General features: G+C 42.7%; 5 protein-coding genes and 1 non-coding gene across 7 annotated transcripts; 2 read left to right on the top strand and 4 right to left on the bottom strand.

Moving 5' to 3' along the window:
- Positions 1 to 207: 207 nt before the first annotated feature.
- LOC117576820 (ATP-dependent RNA helicase abstrakt) lies at positions 208 to 2,246 on the bottom strand. Its single transcript, XM_052006326.1, has one exon. The coding sequence runs from the start codon at positions 2,175 to 2,177 to the stop codon at positions 318 to 320; it is 1,860 nt and encodes a 619-aa protein (XP_051862286.1). The 5' UTR covers positions 2,178 to 2,246; the 3' UTR covers positions 208 to 317.
- A 95-nt stretch (positions 2,247 to 2,341) lies between these two features.
- On the top strand, positions 2,342 to 3,815 carry LOC117576821 (pre-mRNA-splicing factor RBM22). The gene has a single exon (XM_034261893.2). It carries the CDS (start codon positions 2,450 to 2,452, stop codon positions 3,731 to 3,733), a length of 1,284 nt encoding a protein of 427 aa, XP_034117784.1. The 5' UTR covers positions 2,342 to 2,449; the 3' UTR covers positions 3,734 to 3,815.
- Positions 3,816 to 3,859: 44 nt separating this feature from the next.
- Positions 3,860 to 6,892, bottom strand: LOC117576819 (protein VAC14 homolog). The gene is made up of 9 exons (XM_034261890.2): positions 6,725 to 6,892; positions 6,499 to 6,649; positions 5,887 to 6,117; positions 5,364 to 5,829; positions 4,980 to 5,306; positions 4,826 to 4,925; positions 4,469 to 4,765; positions 4,174 to 4,416; positions 3,860 to 4,117 (listed from the first exon to the last, which is right to left on the bottom strand). The coding sequence occupies exons 1-9, from the start codon at positions 6,820 to 6,822 to the stop codon at positions 3,976 to 3,978; spliced, it is 2,055 nt and encodes a 684-aa protein (XP_034117781.1). The 5' UTR covers positions 6,823 to 6,892; the 3' UTR covers positions 3,860 to 3,975.
- Positions 6,893 to 7,159: 267 nt separating this feature from the next.
- Positions 7,160 to 10,422, bottom strand: LOC117573799 (protein dalmatian). The gene is made up of 3 exons (XM_034257207.2): positions 9,748 to 10,422; positions 8,046 to 9,688; positions 7,160 to 7,796 (listed from the first exon to the last, which is right to left on the bottom strand). The coding sequence occupies exons 1-3, from the start codon at positions 10,268 to 10,270 to the stop codon at positions 7,527 to 7,529; spliced, it is 2,436 nt and encodes an 811-aa protein (XP_034113098.2). The 5' UTR covers positions 10,271 to 10,422; the 3' UTR covers positions 7,160 to 7,526.
- Positions 7,858 to 7,988, bottom strand: LOC117577011 (small Cajal body-specific RNA PsiU1-6). The gene has a single exon (XR_004573006.1). It is a non-coding gene; the product is annotated as a small Cajal body-specific RNA PsiU1-6 (non-coding RNA).
- Positions 10,423 to 10,533: 111 nt separating the features above from the next.
- On the top strand, positions 10,534 to 16,845 carry LOC117573798 (ubiquitin thioesterase trabid). Of its 2 annotated transcripts, none has more exons than XM_052008163.1 (9): positions 10,534 to 10,697; positions 13,102 to 13,332; positions 13,391 to 14,063; positions 14,127 to 14,355; positions 14,426 to 15,152; positions 15,213 to 15,457; positions 15,517 to 15,728; positions 15,786 to 15,934; positions 16,018 to 16,845. In XM_052008163.1, the coding sequence occupies exons 2-9, from the start codon at positions 13,205 to 13,207 to the stop codon at positions 16,094 to 16,096; spliced, it is 2,442 nt and encodes an 813-aa protein (XP_051864123.1). In that variant the 5' UTR covers positions 10,534 to 10,697; positions 13,102 to 13,204; the 3' UTR covers positions 16,097 to 16,845. The 2 variants fall into 2 exon arrangements, with proteins under 2 accessions (XP_051864123.1, XP_034113097.1); XM_034257206.2 differs by lacking the exon at positions 10,534 to 10,697 and adding an exon at positions 10,928 to 11,051.
- Positions 16,846 to 17,134: the final 289 nt, after the last annotated feature.

The following is a 17,134-nucleotide window of genomic DNA, read 5'->3' on the forward strand; positions in this document are numbered from 1 at the left end:
AAATGGCCGCTCAGCGTCAAAGTCGAGCTCTCTGTTTATGTGGCTTAGACTACGCTCTCTAGACTTGGATCGATTGCGTCGCAAGTACCGATGATTGATAAGACCCCAAAACTGAAGCGATAAGCCGGGAGAGACAAGAAAAAATCCCATTCGCGAGTCGCAGCTTCCGAAAGCTGTAAACAAAATGAAAACAATTTTTTGAAGCATTCTTAGAAGACGAGGTTAAAAGGTACACATACATTTGCAGTATGCATCCCATTTCCAAAATGTTTATTTCAAGTGATTTCGTCAAATTGAGTAAACAGGAATTATGTTTCTTAGTAATCGGCTGCCGTGTTTGATAGATAGTCGCGTCGTCCAATATTCGATGCTTGCTTGCTTTGCACCGCCTCCAGCTTGGGACACTCGGTGATGCGATGACCCAAGCCACCACAATAGCTGCAGCCATGTGAATCACCCAGATCCAAGTGTTGATGCTCCGCCTCCGGCGCCAATTCGTCCAGAAAGTCGGGCACCTCCTGCTTGGCCTCGATCAGCAAATGCTTCAGATCCAGCAGCACCGATTGCTCGGTGATTTTGTTAATCAGTGTGGTGGCCAATCCTTTGGTATTCGAACGACCTGTACGACCAATGCGATGCACATAGTTCTCAATGTCATCGGGCATATCGTAGTTGATCACATGCTGCACGTTCGGAAAATCGAGACCCTTTGACGCTACATCGGTGGCAACGAGCACATCCTTTTTGCCTATGCGATAAGCGTCGACGGCACGCGAACGCTCCTCCTGATCCTTGCCACCGTGTATGGCTACCGCCTCGACGCCCTTGAGCAGCAAATACTCATGTATGCAGTCCACATCCTGTTTCTTCTCTGCAAATATCAGCACAGGCGGTGCCGTCTTCTGCAAACAGTCTAGCAGATACACCACCTTCGCCTCCTGCTTCACATACTCTACTTGCTGTGTCACATTCATCGAAGCAGCGCCCGCACGTCCCACATTGATGGTTACTGGCTTGACGAGCGCTGAACGCGCAAAGTTCTGAATCTTTTTGGGCATAGTAGCGGAGAAGAGCAGCGTCTGTCGTTGACCCTTGAAGAAGGAGAAAATGGTGCGCACATCCTCTTCGAAACCCATGTCAATCATACGATCTGCCTCGTCCATGCACAGATAACGACACATGTCCAGCGTCAATATCTTCTTGTCCAGCATATCCATGAGGCGACCCGGTGTCGCGACCACAATGTGTACGCCCTTCGAGATTACATCCAGTGCCTCGCTCACCGGTAGGCCGCCCATGGCTAAACAGGAGCGAATTTCTGGCATGCCACACAACTGCAGATGCTTGCTATAATGCTGGATGATCTCGTGCGTCTGCTTGGCCAACTCGCGGGATGGGCAAATGATAAGGCCATAGGGTCCCTCGTTGCGCTCAAAGGGCAATTTGTATTCCTGCTCAAGGGCAAACATCACAATGGGCAGCACAAAAACCAACGTTTTGCCGGAGCCTGTAAATGCAATGCCAATGAGATCTCGTCCAGCCAATACCGTGGGCAGTCCTTGGACTTGTATAGGTGTTGGCTTTTTAATGCCCTTGGCCGCGAGGCCATTGAGTATGCCTTTGTGAAACTTCATTTCGCGGAAACTACAGATTGGTGGACTTGGATTTTCGCCCTCGACGAGAATTCTCAATTGCTTGCGGACCGCTTGGCGCTCGTCTTCGGTCATGGCTTCGATGTAGCGCGGAGGTCGCCATGAGGTCTTGATGGGGTCCTCGTACTGTATGCCTTTGGCCAATTCAGCAACACCCATCAGAGCCTTTTGCTGGGCGATGCTCTCCATAATTTTCTCCTCTTCACGTAGCTGTTTCTCAACTGCACTCAGTTTTTTCGCCTCGGCAATCTTCTTAAGTTCAGTGTGCTGGTCAAGTAAACTAATGTTATATTTGCGGCCCCATGTCTCCGCATCCTGGGCGCCTTGTGTGTCATCGTCATTTTCATTTTCGCTCGACGACTTTGGTTGTGTTGTCTCTGTAGCTAGTTGAGCGATTCGACCAAGTTTCACCATGTGTTGTTTCTTCCGTTCTTTCACGGGCACGTAGGGCACATAATTGTCATCTTGTTCTTCATCTTCAGAGGACTTCGAGGCGCGCCTATAACGTTTAACAGGCGTAGCCATTTTACTTAGTTTACTTATTTTGTAAACAATAACAAACACTGCTCAACTAAACGTTTTGGCCAATATCGCGTTGCCAGACTGCTAGAAGTATACTGTGAGCACAACATCGATAACAACACATCGTGATATTTATCGTAAATAAGTTTGGCATTTTTAAAAATACGGACTGCGGTCACGCTGTTTCGTAAGCAACACAATTTTCGTTTACGACTAAACTTCGTTTGCTTAAAGATATAATTAAATAGTGGAGAAATAGTGTACAGTTTGCAATCATGTCTATGTCCAAGACAACCAATACGTATAATCGTCAGAATTGGGAGGATGCGGAGTTCCCCATTTTGTGCCAGACGTGCCTGGGCGACAATCCCTATGTGCGCATGATAAAAGAGCGTTTTGGCAAAGAATGCAAAATCTGCACGCGGCCGTTCACCATATTCCGTTGGTGTCCTGGTGCCCGAATGCGTTTCAAAAAGACTGAGGTCTGCCAGACGTGTGCACGTCTCAAGAATGTATGCCAAACATGCTTGCTGGATCTGGAATTCGGGCTCCCGATTCAAGTGCGTGATGCAGCCTTGAAGGTGGCTGACAACATGCCACAGAGTGATGTGAACAAGGAGTACTACATTCAGAACATCGATGCCCAATTGCAGGATGGCGATGGCACAGAGGCCGCCGGTGCTGTTGGTCGCTCCCTGGCAGCCAATGAAATGCTGTCGAAATTGGCGCGCACTGCACCCTATTATAAGAGAAACAGACCGCATATCTGTTCATTCTGGGTGAAGGGCGAGTGTAAGCGTGGCGAGGAGTGTCCCTACCGCCACGACAAGCCCAACGAACCTGATGATCCGTTGTGCGAGCAGAACATCAAAGATCGCTACTATGGGCGTAATGATCCTGTGGCTGAGAAAATTATGAAACGTGCTGCGTCGTTGCCGACGCTAGAACCGCCCGAGGATCGCAATATAACCACCTTGTATGTGGGCAATCTGCCTGAAGAGATTACTGAGCCCGAAATCCGCGATCAATTCTATCAGTATGGCGAAATACGCTCCATTGCGCTAGTGCCGCGCCAGCAATGCTCCTTTGTGCAGTACACAAAACGCAGTGCCGCCGAATTGGCTGCCGAACGCACCTTCAACAAACTGGTCATTCATGGTCGCAAAGTCAGCATCAAGTGGGCCCATTCCCAAGCCAAACAGGGCACAGCAGCAAAGACGGATCGTCGCTTCGATGTCGCCGGCATTCCACCACCGAGTGCGAAGCCCAATGATTACTTCAATCTGCGTCAGGAGCAAATTAATGTGATGCCGGCGGGCATGAAACTACATCAGCTGCCCTCTAATCTGGTACCTGCCTCTGCTTATCAGATGTACGCCCAACCCAGCTATGCAGCGCCCTACAGTGGGCTCGGTGTGGCAAGCACGAGCGGAGCAGCAGCCGCATCTGGATCTGGAGCGGCGGCATCAAATGTGAATCTCGATTCCATTCCTCCGCCGCCGGGGCAGATACCGTATCCTAGTCAGGATGCTAGTCGCATGGGCGCTCTAAAGAAATAATATTTGATGCATCGACAAGCGGGAATTTCGTTTTTATTTTTGTATATGAAAGACAAAACCGTAATAAAAAACAAAGTAGAAAAACCTATACAAATGGTAATTTCAATTAAATTTCAAAAGGCGACACATACACAATTATATATTTGAATTAATAATTACACTTTCATATATGCCTAATAAGCAGCTTAATCACAGATATAACATACATATGTGCTAAAATATATTGTGTTTTTTAATAATAATTAATTACTTTCTGGCATAGAAACGTTGCGCTTTCGCAGAGTTATTCGCTGATCCCGATATGCCTTTTGTCGCTTGATGAAATGTTCTCGAAGTGCTGCGAAATCAATGCCGCTCTTGTACTCCAGCGAATTGCGTTCATCACTGTAAAATATAAACAATTAATCTATATAAAATTCATAGATTTAAAATGCACTCACACAGGCTGTTGGCCCCAATAGTTGGGCACGCATTGCAGGCGATTACGCAGCGTATCGAAGGCAGTTGTTTGTGGCAACAACATGAGAATTCCAAAAAGTGCGTGTGCCAAATACTGGGCATCGGCACATTTATTTGATTTAGACACTAGTGTTAGACGCAGTGGAGCAAAAATGGGTGACTCAATTAGCTGCACCAACTTGTCCAGCTCACTAAGCAACTCCAAAGTGATTTCCACATCAGCACTGCAAGATTAGACATTAACTTCATTGAATAAATTTGTGTTGAAGTACTTACAATAGAATCACCAACTCGGAGACATGCTGATAGCACTGAGCAACCAGACAAAGCGACAGCGTTGATACTGGACAGTGAACCCAACTTTTGTACAAACATTGAAATAAATCAGCTGACTTCTCATTGGATATATCCCGCAAGCTGGTGCGCAACTCAAACAGTTCCGTTGATGTCAGCAAAATCATGTTTAGCAAACGCACAACTGTCGATGCGAATTTCAAATTTAAGATTTCCTCAGCGATGATCTCAGCGAATGTGCGATAAATATACTCTGCATTAAGCAGCACGCAAAGTTGTCTGGGGAATATTAATTTATTGTAGAAAGTTTTATTGTATGTTTTGTCGTTGCAAATATACCTGATAATGAGGCTGGCGCGATTCTCCAATATCAGTTTCTCCTCGCTGAATAAATTTAGCAAACTTAGCAAAAACTTGCGATAATGTGTCTTATCGAAATCTACAATAAATTACAATTAATAATTAGTAATTAGAAAATTGATACTATTCTTACTCTCTGTATCCTGCGAGTTGATGATTTGCGCCAGCACATAAAGACTTTGCAGCACTACCTCGTCCGAGTTGTCGGCAAGAGTCAGAAGCAAATTATTATTTAAATTGTTAGCATGTGCAGACATTTCTTTTGGGAAATTGGTAAAGAGATGATGTATCCATTTGAGCACCGCAATCTTAGTGTGCATGGAGTTGTGTGTGAGATACTGTGACAACACTTCCATAATCGAACGTAAATCAATCTTGGCTACATCTTGTGACTTGAGTTCCTTTGATGAAAACAAATCCGTCATTGATTGGTTCACCGAAACGGCGCACTCCTTGATACCTATTAAGAGCAATTAAAGCATCAATTTTATAAAGACATTTTACAAATTCCACTTACTGCGCTTAGACTCCCCACCGTACTCGAGGCAGGGTAAAATAGCTGTAAAGATGCCGCTGGCATACGGCAGCACATTTAGGCCAAAGATCTGCACAAATTCGCGTATCCACGAAATGGCAATAAACTTGATAAGCTCATTGAGAGATTGTGCGTGTGTGATCAGCGTATTGATGGTGTCCTCCATTCTCACTGAGGACGAGTCTTTGCGTATGGACTTAAGGAATTGACTGATTGTGTTCTCACACATGCGCTGTATCTCGGGCGTATTATCCTCAAGCATGACAAAGAGACCATCGAGAATCTCCGTCAGATAGTTGATCATGTTGATGTCGGGAACGGCATTCAGAATAGATATCCACGATATGACGTATTGTCGCGTAAACGCATTCTTCACGTACATACGCTCCCTGAGCAGCGGTATAAATGCCTCCAAATTGAAGGTCTCATACGACTCCGTGACAATGTCCTGTAAAAGTAAAGGAAACATTTAAAATATGTTAGCCAGACTTTGTTGCTCTCGAACCTTCAGCAAACGATCCAGCAGCTCGCTGCCGTCCTTGACCATCTGATCGGAGTCGGTGACTAGGCGAGAGAGCGCCGCAAACATCTCAGGAAAGAATGGTATGATTGCTGAGCGAGCCACCTTAACAACGTTGTACAGAGACTCGCAGGCAAAGTAGCGCACTCGCAAGTCTGGATCGGAGAGGCAGTTCATAATGGGCGTCACCAGTTCATTCACATACTTATCAGAGTCCTAAGCGAGCGATAAAAAACGAGTGAAGTACGCGCAAACATTAGTAAGTTATTAAACTACCATAGAAAATGATCGACTTTGTAATACCCGCTGCGCGTTTTTATAGTACACAAATAATAATTATGAAGTTTAAGATTTTTTTAGCTTAGGAACATCTCAAGCTGTAGTCAACAGAACTAATAACATCTACACTGCAGCTGGATCAAAGGACTATTCAGTTTAGATTCACGGCGAATGCTAAATAATAGTGCATTTAATATCATTGTATCATTGTATTTCGATGTCCGGAAATACCCCTTAACCTTAATCAGGTATAGGATGATGATGTACATGTATATAAATGTTTGTATAAATGAAACCGTGACTAATACAATCACATACCTTGCCCAGCCCTAAGCCCGTCGCCGCCAGGCCGATGAGAGCGCCCTTACGTCGATTTGCATCGCGTGATGTGGCATAGTCATTGGAGAGCACCTCGATCAGCTTTCTGATTTGGCCAGCATTGTTCTTGTTATTAAACTCTATGACCATTCTATTCAGGGAATAAACAATTTAATCATCCATCGTTGGGAATGCCGCAGGTGGGCGTCTCTTTGCTTTTATATACTTCTCAATCTCCTGGGAGGCAACTTTTCGTTTCTCGTACACTTTGTCACCCAGTGCCTTGGCACAGGACTCACTTAAAGGCGCATAGTGCGGCTCCATTTTTTGTTTGTAATGTATTCTAAGACTAAGCACAAGATAATTATTCAAAGCTTGTTTGATTGTAAAACAGCGTTGCCAATATTTCGCAATTGGCACAGCTGTTTTGCCAGTGCTGCCACTTAAGCAACTAAAAACGGTCTTCATTAATGCGACTCGCTTCAAAATACCCTATTATTATTTCTTTAGATATAAAGAAATAAAAGAATTTAAAAAATCAATCAAAATTTTAAATCGTCTCCTTTACTTATTAGTTATTCTGAATATTATAAATTTTATCTTTAAAAATATAATATATTAAATACATTTTTTTATTGAATTTCAAATAGAGAGCGAACATTTTTTAAAACCTCGATTTCGCAAAATATTTATTAAATATTTAAAAAAACTAACACAATTTTGTTTAGTTTGCCACCAATTTCTCATTTCATGTGCCGAAGTAAAAGCAGAACTGATGCTTACATTTTTGTATACGCTTTAATTTAGAAAATTTCTTGAAAATCATACAGCTTGGGGCATATAACGTATGTAAATGCTGTCATCAATAAGCTAAATGTGTTTCATGTATTGCTGTAGATAATACTTTATACTTATCTCGATAAAATAAGGACTTCTTAATTATCAACTAATAGATATTTAACTTCAAGTTAATGTTTATGTTATTAATATTAAACAAAAAAAAGTCCCGCTTCATAAGGGCGCAGCTATTATTCGATGATGAGTGGAAACTTTTCCACTTCTTCACACTCCTGCCTGAAACTACTGATGAACTGCCTCAACTTGGCTTCATGTTCCACATCTCTCCGCGCACGTTTCTTTTCGGGCGCCGCCTTCCTAGGAGAATCGGCGCTTTTGTCATTTGAGTCCTGCTCTTCGTTTTCATCGTTGTCTGATGAATCAGTTTCGATAAATAACACTTGCACACGTTGTTTTCGCCTCCGTTTAGGTCGCTCCCGAACATAGGTACGTCTTGGTTTCTGAATAGCAAAGAAGTATATAATTTAGTTATTTGCGAATAAAAAATAAAGTAATATTTGAATTGTACGAGCTGCTTACTACCGATTGAAGAAAAGCTTAAATCTTCACGGCCCTGTTGGCTCAATTGAAATGACTAACTATTCAATTTTGTTTAATTTAGCTCAATGAGAAGCGACAGCGTTAGAAACTTATCAACGTTATCGTGCCTCGAGAGCATTAGCTGAATAGAATGTGCAATGTAGCCTCACCTTTTCATCGAATGTTACTTCCGGATCCGTATCCGCAAACAAACCAATTGATTCATTAGCTGGCAGAGCAGGAAGCGGCGTCGCAATCATGGTGGAGCATAGCATCTCTTTAATGTTGCGCTGCTTGGGCGTTCCAGCTGTTAAATCATCGTAGTCGTAGCGCAGTGGTGCCTTCGACACTTGTGGCAGCTCCCTGTCTTTAGGGCGTAAGTCCTTCAGCCGCTGCATTTTATCAACTAGCGTAATATTCGTTTGATTTGTGTGGACACTATTACATTGCTGTTCACCCTCGTTAAGGAAATCTTCAAAGCCAAAGAGATTACGAGGTGATTGCGTTTGCCTTGCAGCCTGAACACCCAATTGCTGCCGCGGACTTTTGCTTATAGTCTTATCAATGGAATCCTCGAAATGAACATGATTTTTTATTGGCGTCTTAGGAAGCTGCATTTTGTTCTTCCACGATGGCAACACGACTACGTCCAATATATTTATATCTTTAAGAGGAGTGCGCTGTTGAAGCGTTCGTCGTGGATTTGGTAATTGCACAAAGTTTTCATCGTTCTCATTCTCCTGTCCGCTTAATTCAATTGGTGGAATTGTCTTTTCAAAATTGTTGTTATCTGTTATATTAACCGATGGCATAGCTGGTGGTACATTTTCGCCATTTGAATCATTGGCAGCTGAGTCAATGCTAGTCTCGCTTACGATATCATTGCCATCATTTTCCATATGCTCAAGGGGTTTATCAGGTATGTAGACATGTTTTTTGCGAATATGATCACTGGAATACGAAGGCAACTGTGATGTGTTGAAACCAAACATGAAGGTATTCGGCAAGGGCGCCTCGTCTGGAACTCGCCAGGGCGATGAGCCTCCACTGGGACTTCTTATTATTACTGGTTGAGTATTCTCCGCTTGATGCGGAATTGGTGAAAATGTTACATCGTTTTGGGCCGTGACATTTTTACGATTCATTGGCGTGCTATAGAATTTTCGTGCAACTTGCAGAAGCTGTCGTCGTCGATCCAATGAGTTCTGAGCATTCTGATTGTTGGTTTGATTCAACAGCAACGAACGAGCTAAAGGGCTGTAAGCGCCCTCCATCGTTGTTTTGCTCTTATTCATTGATATCCGCTTTAGAGGCTCCTGTAATTGTTGCGATTGAATCTGAGCTGCTGCCTCATTGGCAACGGGGGCAGCATCACTTTGATTGTCCTGCTCCTCTTGTTCTGGTTCATAGATGGGAGACAACGGTCGCGTTTCCATGTGAATTGGCTGCTCAACTTGCGACTTTGCTGTTGTGGCTTTTAATGAGCATTGTTTTCTTTTGCCCACTGGACGAACTTTCTTCGCGACGCGTCGTACACGATTCTTGCCCGTTTTTGATCTTATTATTGCACACGCTCTGCCATCCTCGACCATTTTCTTGATGATATCAGCAGCTGCATCCTTGCGCTGATTCGTCGCAGAGTCATCGATCTGCGATTCCGAGAGAAATTCGTAAACGTTGCGCGTCACTGATGATCGCGTTCTTGTGGGTGGCTGATCCCTGTGAAAGAAACGATGTGCTGTCTTCGCTTTATCTGGTATCTTCTCGGCTGCCGCCTCAGTTGCCTGCGGAGTCCTCAGACGTTTTAAACTAACTGTTTAGAAAATATATTAATAAGGATATTTTATCCATATATCAGACAAAAAACTTTACCTCTAAGGGGCTTGGTCAGGTACATTGTAGAATTGCGAGCGGGTTCAAAAACACTGTTGTCGGCTACGGTATTATTCAAGAGATTTTTATTTAATTCTAGCTTGACGCGTTTAATACGGACACAGCATTTTCGAATGTGAAAAGTTTCTGCGCCAATCGATTTAGAAACCGACTTCTGCGTGTTAACTTCCTCTGCATATTCTTCTTCATAGTTTGTTTTATTCAAGGGATGTTTATTTAATTTAATAGGGAAGCGTTTAATGCGCACACGACATTTTCGAATGTGAAAAGCTTCTGCGCTGTTCGATTTACAAATCAACTTTTGCGTGTTAACTTCCTCTGCATTGGCTACTTCAGTTTTCTTCATATTTTTTTGAGAATCGCTTTTTATATTGGTACTCACTTTATGCGCAATATGTTTAACGCTATCTGGTACGCGGACAGTCTCTGCGGCACTGGCGCATGCGAAGCACCCAACGCATTTTGAATTGTGGTCTCTTACAACTTTTCTTATAGCGGGCATTTTTCATGTGGTTTCTTGCATTTGCTTAACCATTTCACAATATCATACATTTTTATTTATTTCGATTTGATTGAAAACAAACCAAAAACACTCACAACACAAACAGCTCAACTAGCATGTTCCCGCCATTTTTATTTATGTGGCCAGGGGCAGAGCTATGCGCAGTGTTGCAGCTGATCATTTTATCGACAAACTGTTATCGATAGCTTTTGGTACGTCTTGCAAGCAGCAGCAGCTGATAGGTGATGTGACGATAAATAAAAAAAAAAAACGAAAAAAATTCGACGTTTTATTAATATGTAACATAACAGCTACGCTACGACGTTTAAATAAAATTCAAAATTTCCAAATTGTGCAGTGCGCGAGTGCTTGCAAAACACACAAAGACTGTGTGCTGTGCTGAGCCAGTCTCTCTCCAGCACCACGGGCAAGTTGGACCAAAAATTTAATTGTTTTTGTTGCCCCCACTAACTCAACAAAAACGAAGAGAAGAAAACGCACCAACAACGAGTGAAAGTTTTCTCGCCTTTGTTTTGTAACTGTAATTGTGCTTTGTTGTTGCTGTTATTGCTGTTTCTGGCTGCCATTTGCAGCAGTGCAATTACATTTAGTTGGCTGTCGTCTTGCTGCCATTTTGAGCCCAACAAATAATATTCACACAGTGTGAGCGACTCTCGTGTGGCTGACATTAATTTTTTTCGCTCACTTATTGTGTATGTTGTTATGTATATATAAACGTGAGTCGCGTCCCCGTGAATTGGCCTTGTGTTATTTGCGCCAGGTACCAGCAATAAAAGAGATAGCAAAAAAAAGTAGCGCGAAACTATTTACATCGAATCCCGTGCATAGCCCACACAACCTGCTTCCCCCTTTCCGCCCACACTCGCTGCAGTCAGCAGAGCAGCGCAAGCAGAGCGCTGCTTTTGAAGCTGAAGGCTGCCTGTGACGACAGTAGAAGAAGAAAATCAAGCCATCGAACGAATTGTTCGCATATCTGCAAAATGTTTGTTGGGGGTCAAGGCCATGCTTTTGCTCAATTAAATCGTCGTCCTCCCCCCTCTGTATATATAATACAGTGGTTCACAGCTTATTTCAACCACCACCAACCGACAACTTTGAGTTAGTATACTGGCCAAACTAAAAGAGGTATTAACTTTATTTAAACGCAGGATTGTAGTTTAATGTTTTAAAATACAAGATATTTTTTCATTTATCCTCTAACTTTTTATTTACTATATAAAATTATTAAAAAACAAAAAAATGCCAAAAAAAAGTACCACAGCTTATTTCAACCAGCTGAAAATAACTAAATATAAATATGTTAAACTGTGTATTTAGAATTTCGTATGACCTCCTTCTTGGTTAATAGCTCCTTCCAGACAGTTTGGAATAGATTCCACCAATTTTTTTGTGATATAGGGTCTAATTTTGTCCCATTCTTCCACTAAAGCCGTTTTAAGGTTAGATTTGTTGGAATTTGGCCTTTTTCCGATGTTCTGGTCCAAAATGGTCCAAAAATTTTTTACAACATTTATGTCAGGTTACTGAGCTGATGGTTTCCTGATATGACGACAGTTGCACATTAGCCAATCTTGCCCAATTCCTGCCTTAAGCCTAGGGTCATTGTCTTGGTAGAAGCGGAAATCATCCTTAATGTCCAGTTTATCTGCACTTTGGATCAAATTGACATTCAGTACCTCTAGGTATTGAGTATAGTCAATGGTCGCGTCAATAAAATTGAGTTTTCCGACTACGGCTGTGGACATACAGGCCCAAACCACGACGCTACCACCGTAATGCGTGACTGTAGGCTTTAAATTTATGTTTTGAAGCCCGGAATTTGACTCTGGCCGACATATGGAGCTCCAACCAAGCCAAAAATGTTGATTTTGGACTCGTCCACAAATATGATTAAGTTCCAAAAGTTTTTATCCTTTCCCACATGCTCCTTGACAAATTTCAAAGGAGCCTTTTGATTCGCGCGCCTTATAAACGGTTTCTTGCGCCTTATACTGTCATTAAAGTTACTTTCCCGCAGTACTCTCGAATTGATTCTGGGTGGCACGCCTTACTCAATGCCTCCTCTATAACACTGGCCAATTTTGGTGGCGAAAATTTTGGATTTTCCCGATTTTCCGGACAATATAACACGCGTCGGTCTCATTAAAAAATGCATTGGGTACATTTTTGCCCTTCTCATGCACTATACTTTCGCGAAAAAAACAATGAAATGATTATTTGCACAGTCGAAACACTCAGATGCAGCAATTCATAAATTTTTGGACGGGAAAATCCATCCTTTAAAGGAGCTATGACGTCATTTTCCTTCTCAATTGTGGTTCACGGACCCATTTTGTAAAATATGCGTGTATTTCGAGATCTAAAGCTTAAAATGTCGAAAATCTAACTTCTATGTATTGAAAATACTATACACAAAGCAATAGATCCATAAAGACCAGTTATTTTCCTAGGAAACTGATCTTCGCACAGCTGCAAAGTTGCTGGTTGAAATAAGCTGTGGTACTTTTTTTTGGCATTTTTTGGTTTTTCAATAATTTTATATAGTAAAAAAAAAATTAGTGGATAAATGAAAAAATATCTTGTATTTTAAAACATTAAACTACAATCCTGCGTTTAAATAAAGTTAATACCTCTTTTAGTTTGGCCAGTATACTAACTCAAAGTTGTCGGTTGGTGGTGGTTGAAATAAGCTGTGAACCACTGTACATAAACAAAACAAATACTCAGACGCAATACAAATACAATTCAATATGTGTATCTAAATATATGTGTGTGTGTGTGTGTATGTGTTTTTCTCTCAATAACTGTAGTTGGCCGTCCAAGTCGAACGGGAGCAAGGAAAGAGTGAAGCAGCAGCAGCAGAAGAACCAAGTCCGATAAGCTATAGAACCGAGCTGTGTTGTCGCGCAAAAGATGTGCGATACAAGCGACAAGGCGCAGAAATGGAAATGTGAAACTTGCACCTATGAGAACTATCCATCCTCACTGAAATGCACTATGTGCCAGGCGTCCAAGCCGCTGCTGAACGAGGATATCTTTCGGTAGTTGTTGCAAATTTATCCCACATTATCCCGATTCATCACTGTGTCTTCTTTGCAGTCTCAGTCCAGCATTAGCAGCACCAGCAACAACAATTCAAGACAGCGGCAGCTACAGCGCAGAGGAGGCGGCAGCTGGTCTGCCCGTGGAGCCAACATCAACGTGCTTTGCTCGTCAGCAGCAACCACATCAGCAACAACCCCAACAGCAGCAGCAACAGGCGCGTCAGAGCAATGTAGCTGACAGCGAGAAATGGGCCTGCAAGGTCTGCACCTATTTGAATTGGCCACGCAGCCTGCGTTGTGTTCAGTGCTGCACGAAGCGCGGCGGCGCCGCCATGGACACATATGCAACCACGGCCAGCGATAAAGACGCCATCGATTGTGTGGATCGTGCTGGCGAAGCGCTGCAAGCACTGCGCATCAGTGGGTCTGACACTGAACTTAATGCACGTGGCGGCGTGGATGCCGCAGAGAGTGGCAGGCAACTAATTGGGGCAACTGCCTCGAATTCGAATCGACGCAACCTCAGTCCGAGCATTGATCATCAGCAAATCTGCAGCAATTCGACGCATCTCAATAATCTAGCAAACACATCTCAAAGCCAGCCGCAACAACAACAGCAACAGTTGACAAATCAGCAACAGCAGCAGCAACAACAACAGCAGCAGCAGAATTCGTCATCGTCCGCCGGACTGCAGAAGCATTGTTTTATCGCCAAATGGGCCTGCAATGTAAGTCGTCAACTGTGATAACTATTCCAATGTAAATCTGATAATCTTTGCTTGTGTTCGTAGTCTTGCACATATGAGAACTGGCCCAAGAGCTTGAAGTGCTCCATGTGCGGTAAGACGCGAGAGATTTGCGGCTCTGGATCACAGGGGGATTTGCATGCTTGCGCCAGCATGTCGGGCAGCAATAAGCAGTTGAACCTGCAGGATGAACAGCAGCAGCAACAACAACAACAGAACACAGACACTGTCAGTGTCAACAACTCCTTCAATAAAAAGCATATTTACCAACTAGGTAAACAAAGATAAGACATCGTCGATTATAGAACAAGTCTTTAATGCAGTCTTCTATCTTCTTTATTCAGGTTCTTCGGAAACCATTAACAACTGTGATACGCTGCAGGAACGCCAGGAGCGTCGTCAACGTCAGATCAGGCGGCAGGTCGACTGGCAGTGGTTGAACGCTTGCCTGGGAGTCGTCGAGAACAACTACAGTGCCGTCGAGGCGTATCTGTCATGTGGCGGCAATCCGGCGCGATCATTGACCAGCAACGAGATTGCCGCCTTGAATCGCAACTCGGCCTTCGATGTGGGCCACACTCTCATCCATTTGGCAATACGCTTTCATCGCGAAGAGATGTTACCCATGCTGCTCGCACAGATCTCTGGCTCTGGGCCGGGTATAAAGCGTGTTCCGTCGTATGTTGCTCCCGATTTGGCAGCAGATATACGTCGACATTTTTCCAATACACTGCGCATTCGTAAATCCGGCCTACCATGTCACTATGTGCAGAAACATGCCACATTTGCGCTGCCCTCGGAGATCGAGGAGTTGCCCATACCCATACAAGAACAGTTGTACGATGAGCTGTTGGATCGTGATGCACAGAAACAGCTGGAAATGCCGCCGCCGGCTCTAAACTGGTCGCTGGAGATAACGGCACGTCTGAGCTCACGTTTGCTGGTGCTATGGAATCGCAGTGCTGGCGATTGTCTGCTGGATTCAGCTATGCAAGCCACTTGGGGCGTTTTCGATCGCGACAACATCTTGAGACGTGCGCTCGCCGACACTCTGCATCAATGCGGACATGTGTAAGTTGAAAGAGAACATTTTTAATTATTAATCGCTAATTACTATGCTTATGCTTTTAGTTTCTTTGCGCGTTGGAAGGAATATGAAATGCTGCAGGCGTCTATGTTACATTTTACCCTGGAAGATTCGCAGTGGGAGGAGGACTGGAGCACCTTGCTATCACTAGCAAGTCAGCCGGGTTCCTCTTTGGAGCAATTACACATTTTTGCTCTCGCCCACATCCTGCGACGTCCGATAATTGTGTATGGCGTCAAGTACGTAAAGAGTTTTCGAGGCGAGGACATTGGCTATGCCCGATTTGAAGGTAAGACAATAATATTTCCGCACTCAACAGGCTTTAATGTTAACCATTTGATTTTTTAGGCGTCTATCTACCTTTATTCTGGGAACAAAACTTTTGTACCAAATCACCCATTGCACTAGGCTACACTAGGGGCCACTTTAGTGCACTGGTGCCCATGGAGCCATTCTCACGCATTGATGGGCGTCGGGATGATGCCGAGGACGTTACCTATTTGCCACTAATGGACTGTGAGCTGAAACTCTTGCCCATCCACTTTCTGTCTCAGTCCGAGGTAATTATTATTTATGATTTGCAAATTGAAGGCATTCAAACGTCACATTTTGTGCAGGTGGGCAACGAGGAGACGATGATGAGGCAGTGGTTGGATGTCTGTGTAACCGATGGCGGTCTGCTGGTGGCCCAACAAAAGCTGTCCAAGCGTCCACTTCTCGTGGCACAAATGCTGGAGGAGTGGCTGAATCATTATAGACGCATTGCGTGAGTATAGCTCAATTAATTCTTATTAATAGCGTGCTGTATTGACTGATTGATTGATTTTTTGACCCACGCTCTTTTCTCAGACAAGTGATAACAGCACCATTTGTACGTCGACCGCATATTACCCATTATTCGAGTGATGGTGACTCTGATGAGGAATAGCACACAAAATACACAGGTCAAAGGTCTTCTTAATGCAAGTTCGCTTGATCGATCAATGGATAATTGAATTGGTTATGAAGGTTATTATATTATTCAAATTTATTCTTAATTTTTGGTAGCAGGCAACGGTTGAAAACGGTTGATTTAAATGCGATGATAGCAGCTCCTATGCACATGCAATTAGCTAATGGAATCTATAGAGAAAAAGCAAAAAAACGTATATATAGATACATATATGTTCACATATACAGCAATTATTAAGTTGTAGTTGCAGGCAAAACTGTGAAGGTTATGCGAAAAAGTACTAAAATACATAAATTGATATACATACACACACAATAATATTTCATATCCGTTTCCACACACACACACATACACATACACAATAATGTTAGTGGATTTTAGTCAAATTTGTTCGCCGTGGGTCAACGAGAGTCATTGTCAAAACATTATGAAATCATAATTCAATATTATACAGTAGTAAATTAAATTTGAGAAACAATCTTTTTAAGTCAACACAATGCTTGGCCGAATCGCGAATTCAAATTGAGAAGAAAAAACAGCAAAAAATGCAAAACATATACATATATATCCAGATATATGTATGTATATATATGATCCTTATATATATTTATCTAAGTATGTATGTACTTTTAAACTACGCAAAAAATCTCGATGTACTATTAAATTTTAACTTGTGAAAGAGCACCATGGGGTGAATTGAATTATGAATTTTATTCTAATTGTAATAGTTTTGTTAGTAATGTTATTATTATTATTATTATTCTAATGTCTAAGAAAGCTTATTGTGCAAATGTACACGCAAAACGCATTAAAAACAAAATAAAACATATAAGAAAAAATATTGAAAAACCAAAACGAAAAAGAAACAGTTCAGGTTCATAATACCCGCCTTTGTAGTGCACTGTGATATCGATAGACGTTTTCGGTAATCGATAGTGTTGAGTGCTCATCCCTATTTGTATCTGAGATACTTGCTCTCTCACATTGCGGTTCATTTCAGATGGATATTTAGTC

The sequence above is a fragment of the Drosophila albomicans genome, chromosome 2R, assembly GCF_009650485.2.
Source record: "Drosophila albomicans strain 15112-1751.03 chromosome 2R, ASM965048v2, whole genome shotgun sequence".
NCBI classification, from domain to species: domain Eukaryota; kingdom Metazoa; phylum Arthropoda; class Insecta; order Diptera; family Drosophilidae; genus Drosophila; species Drosophila albomicans.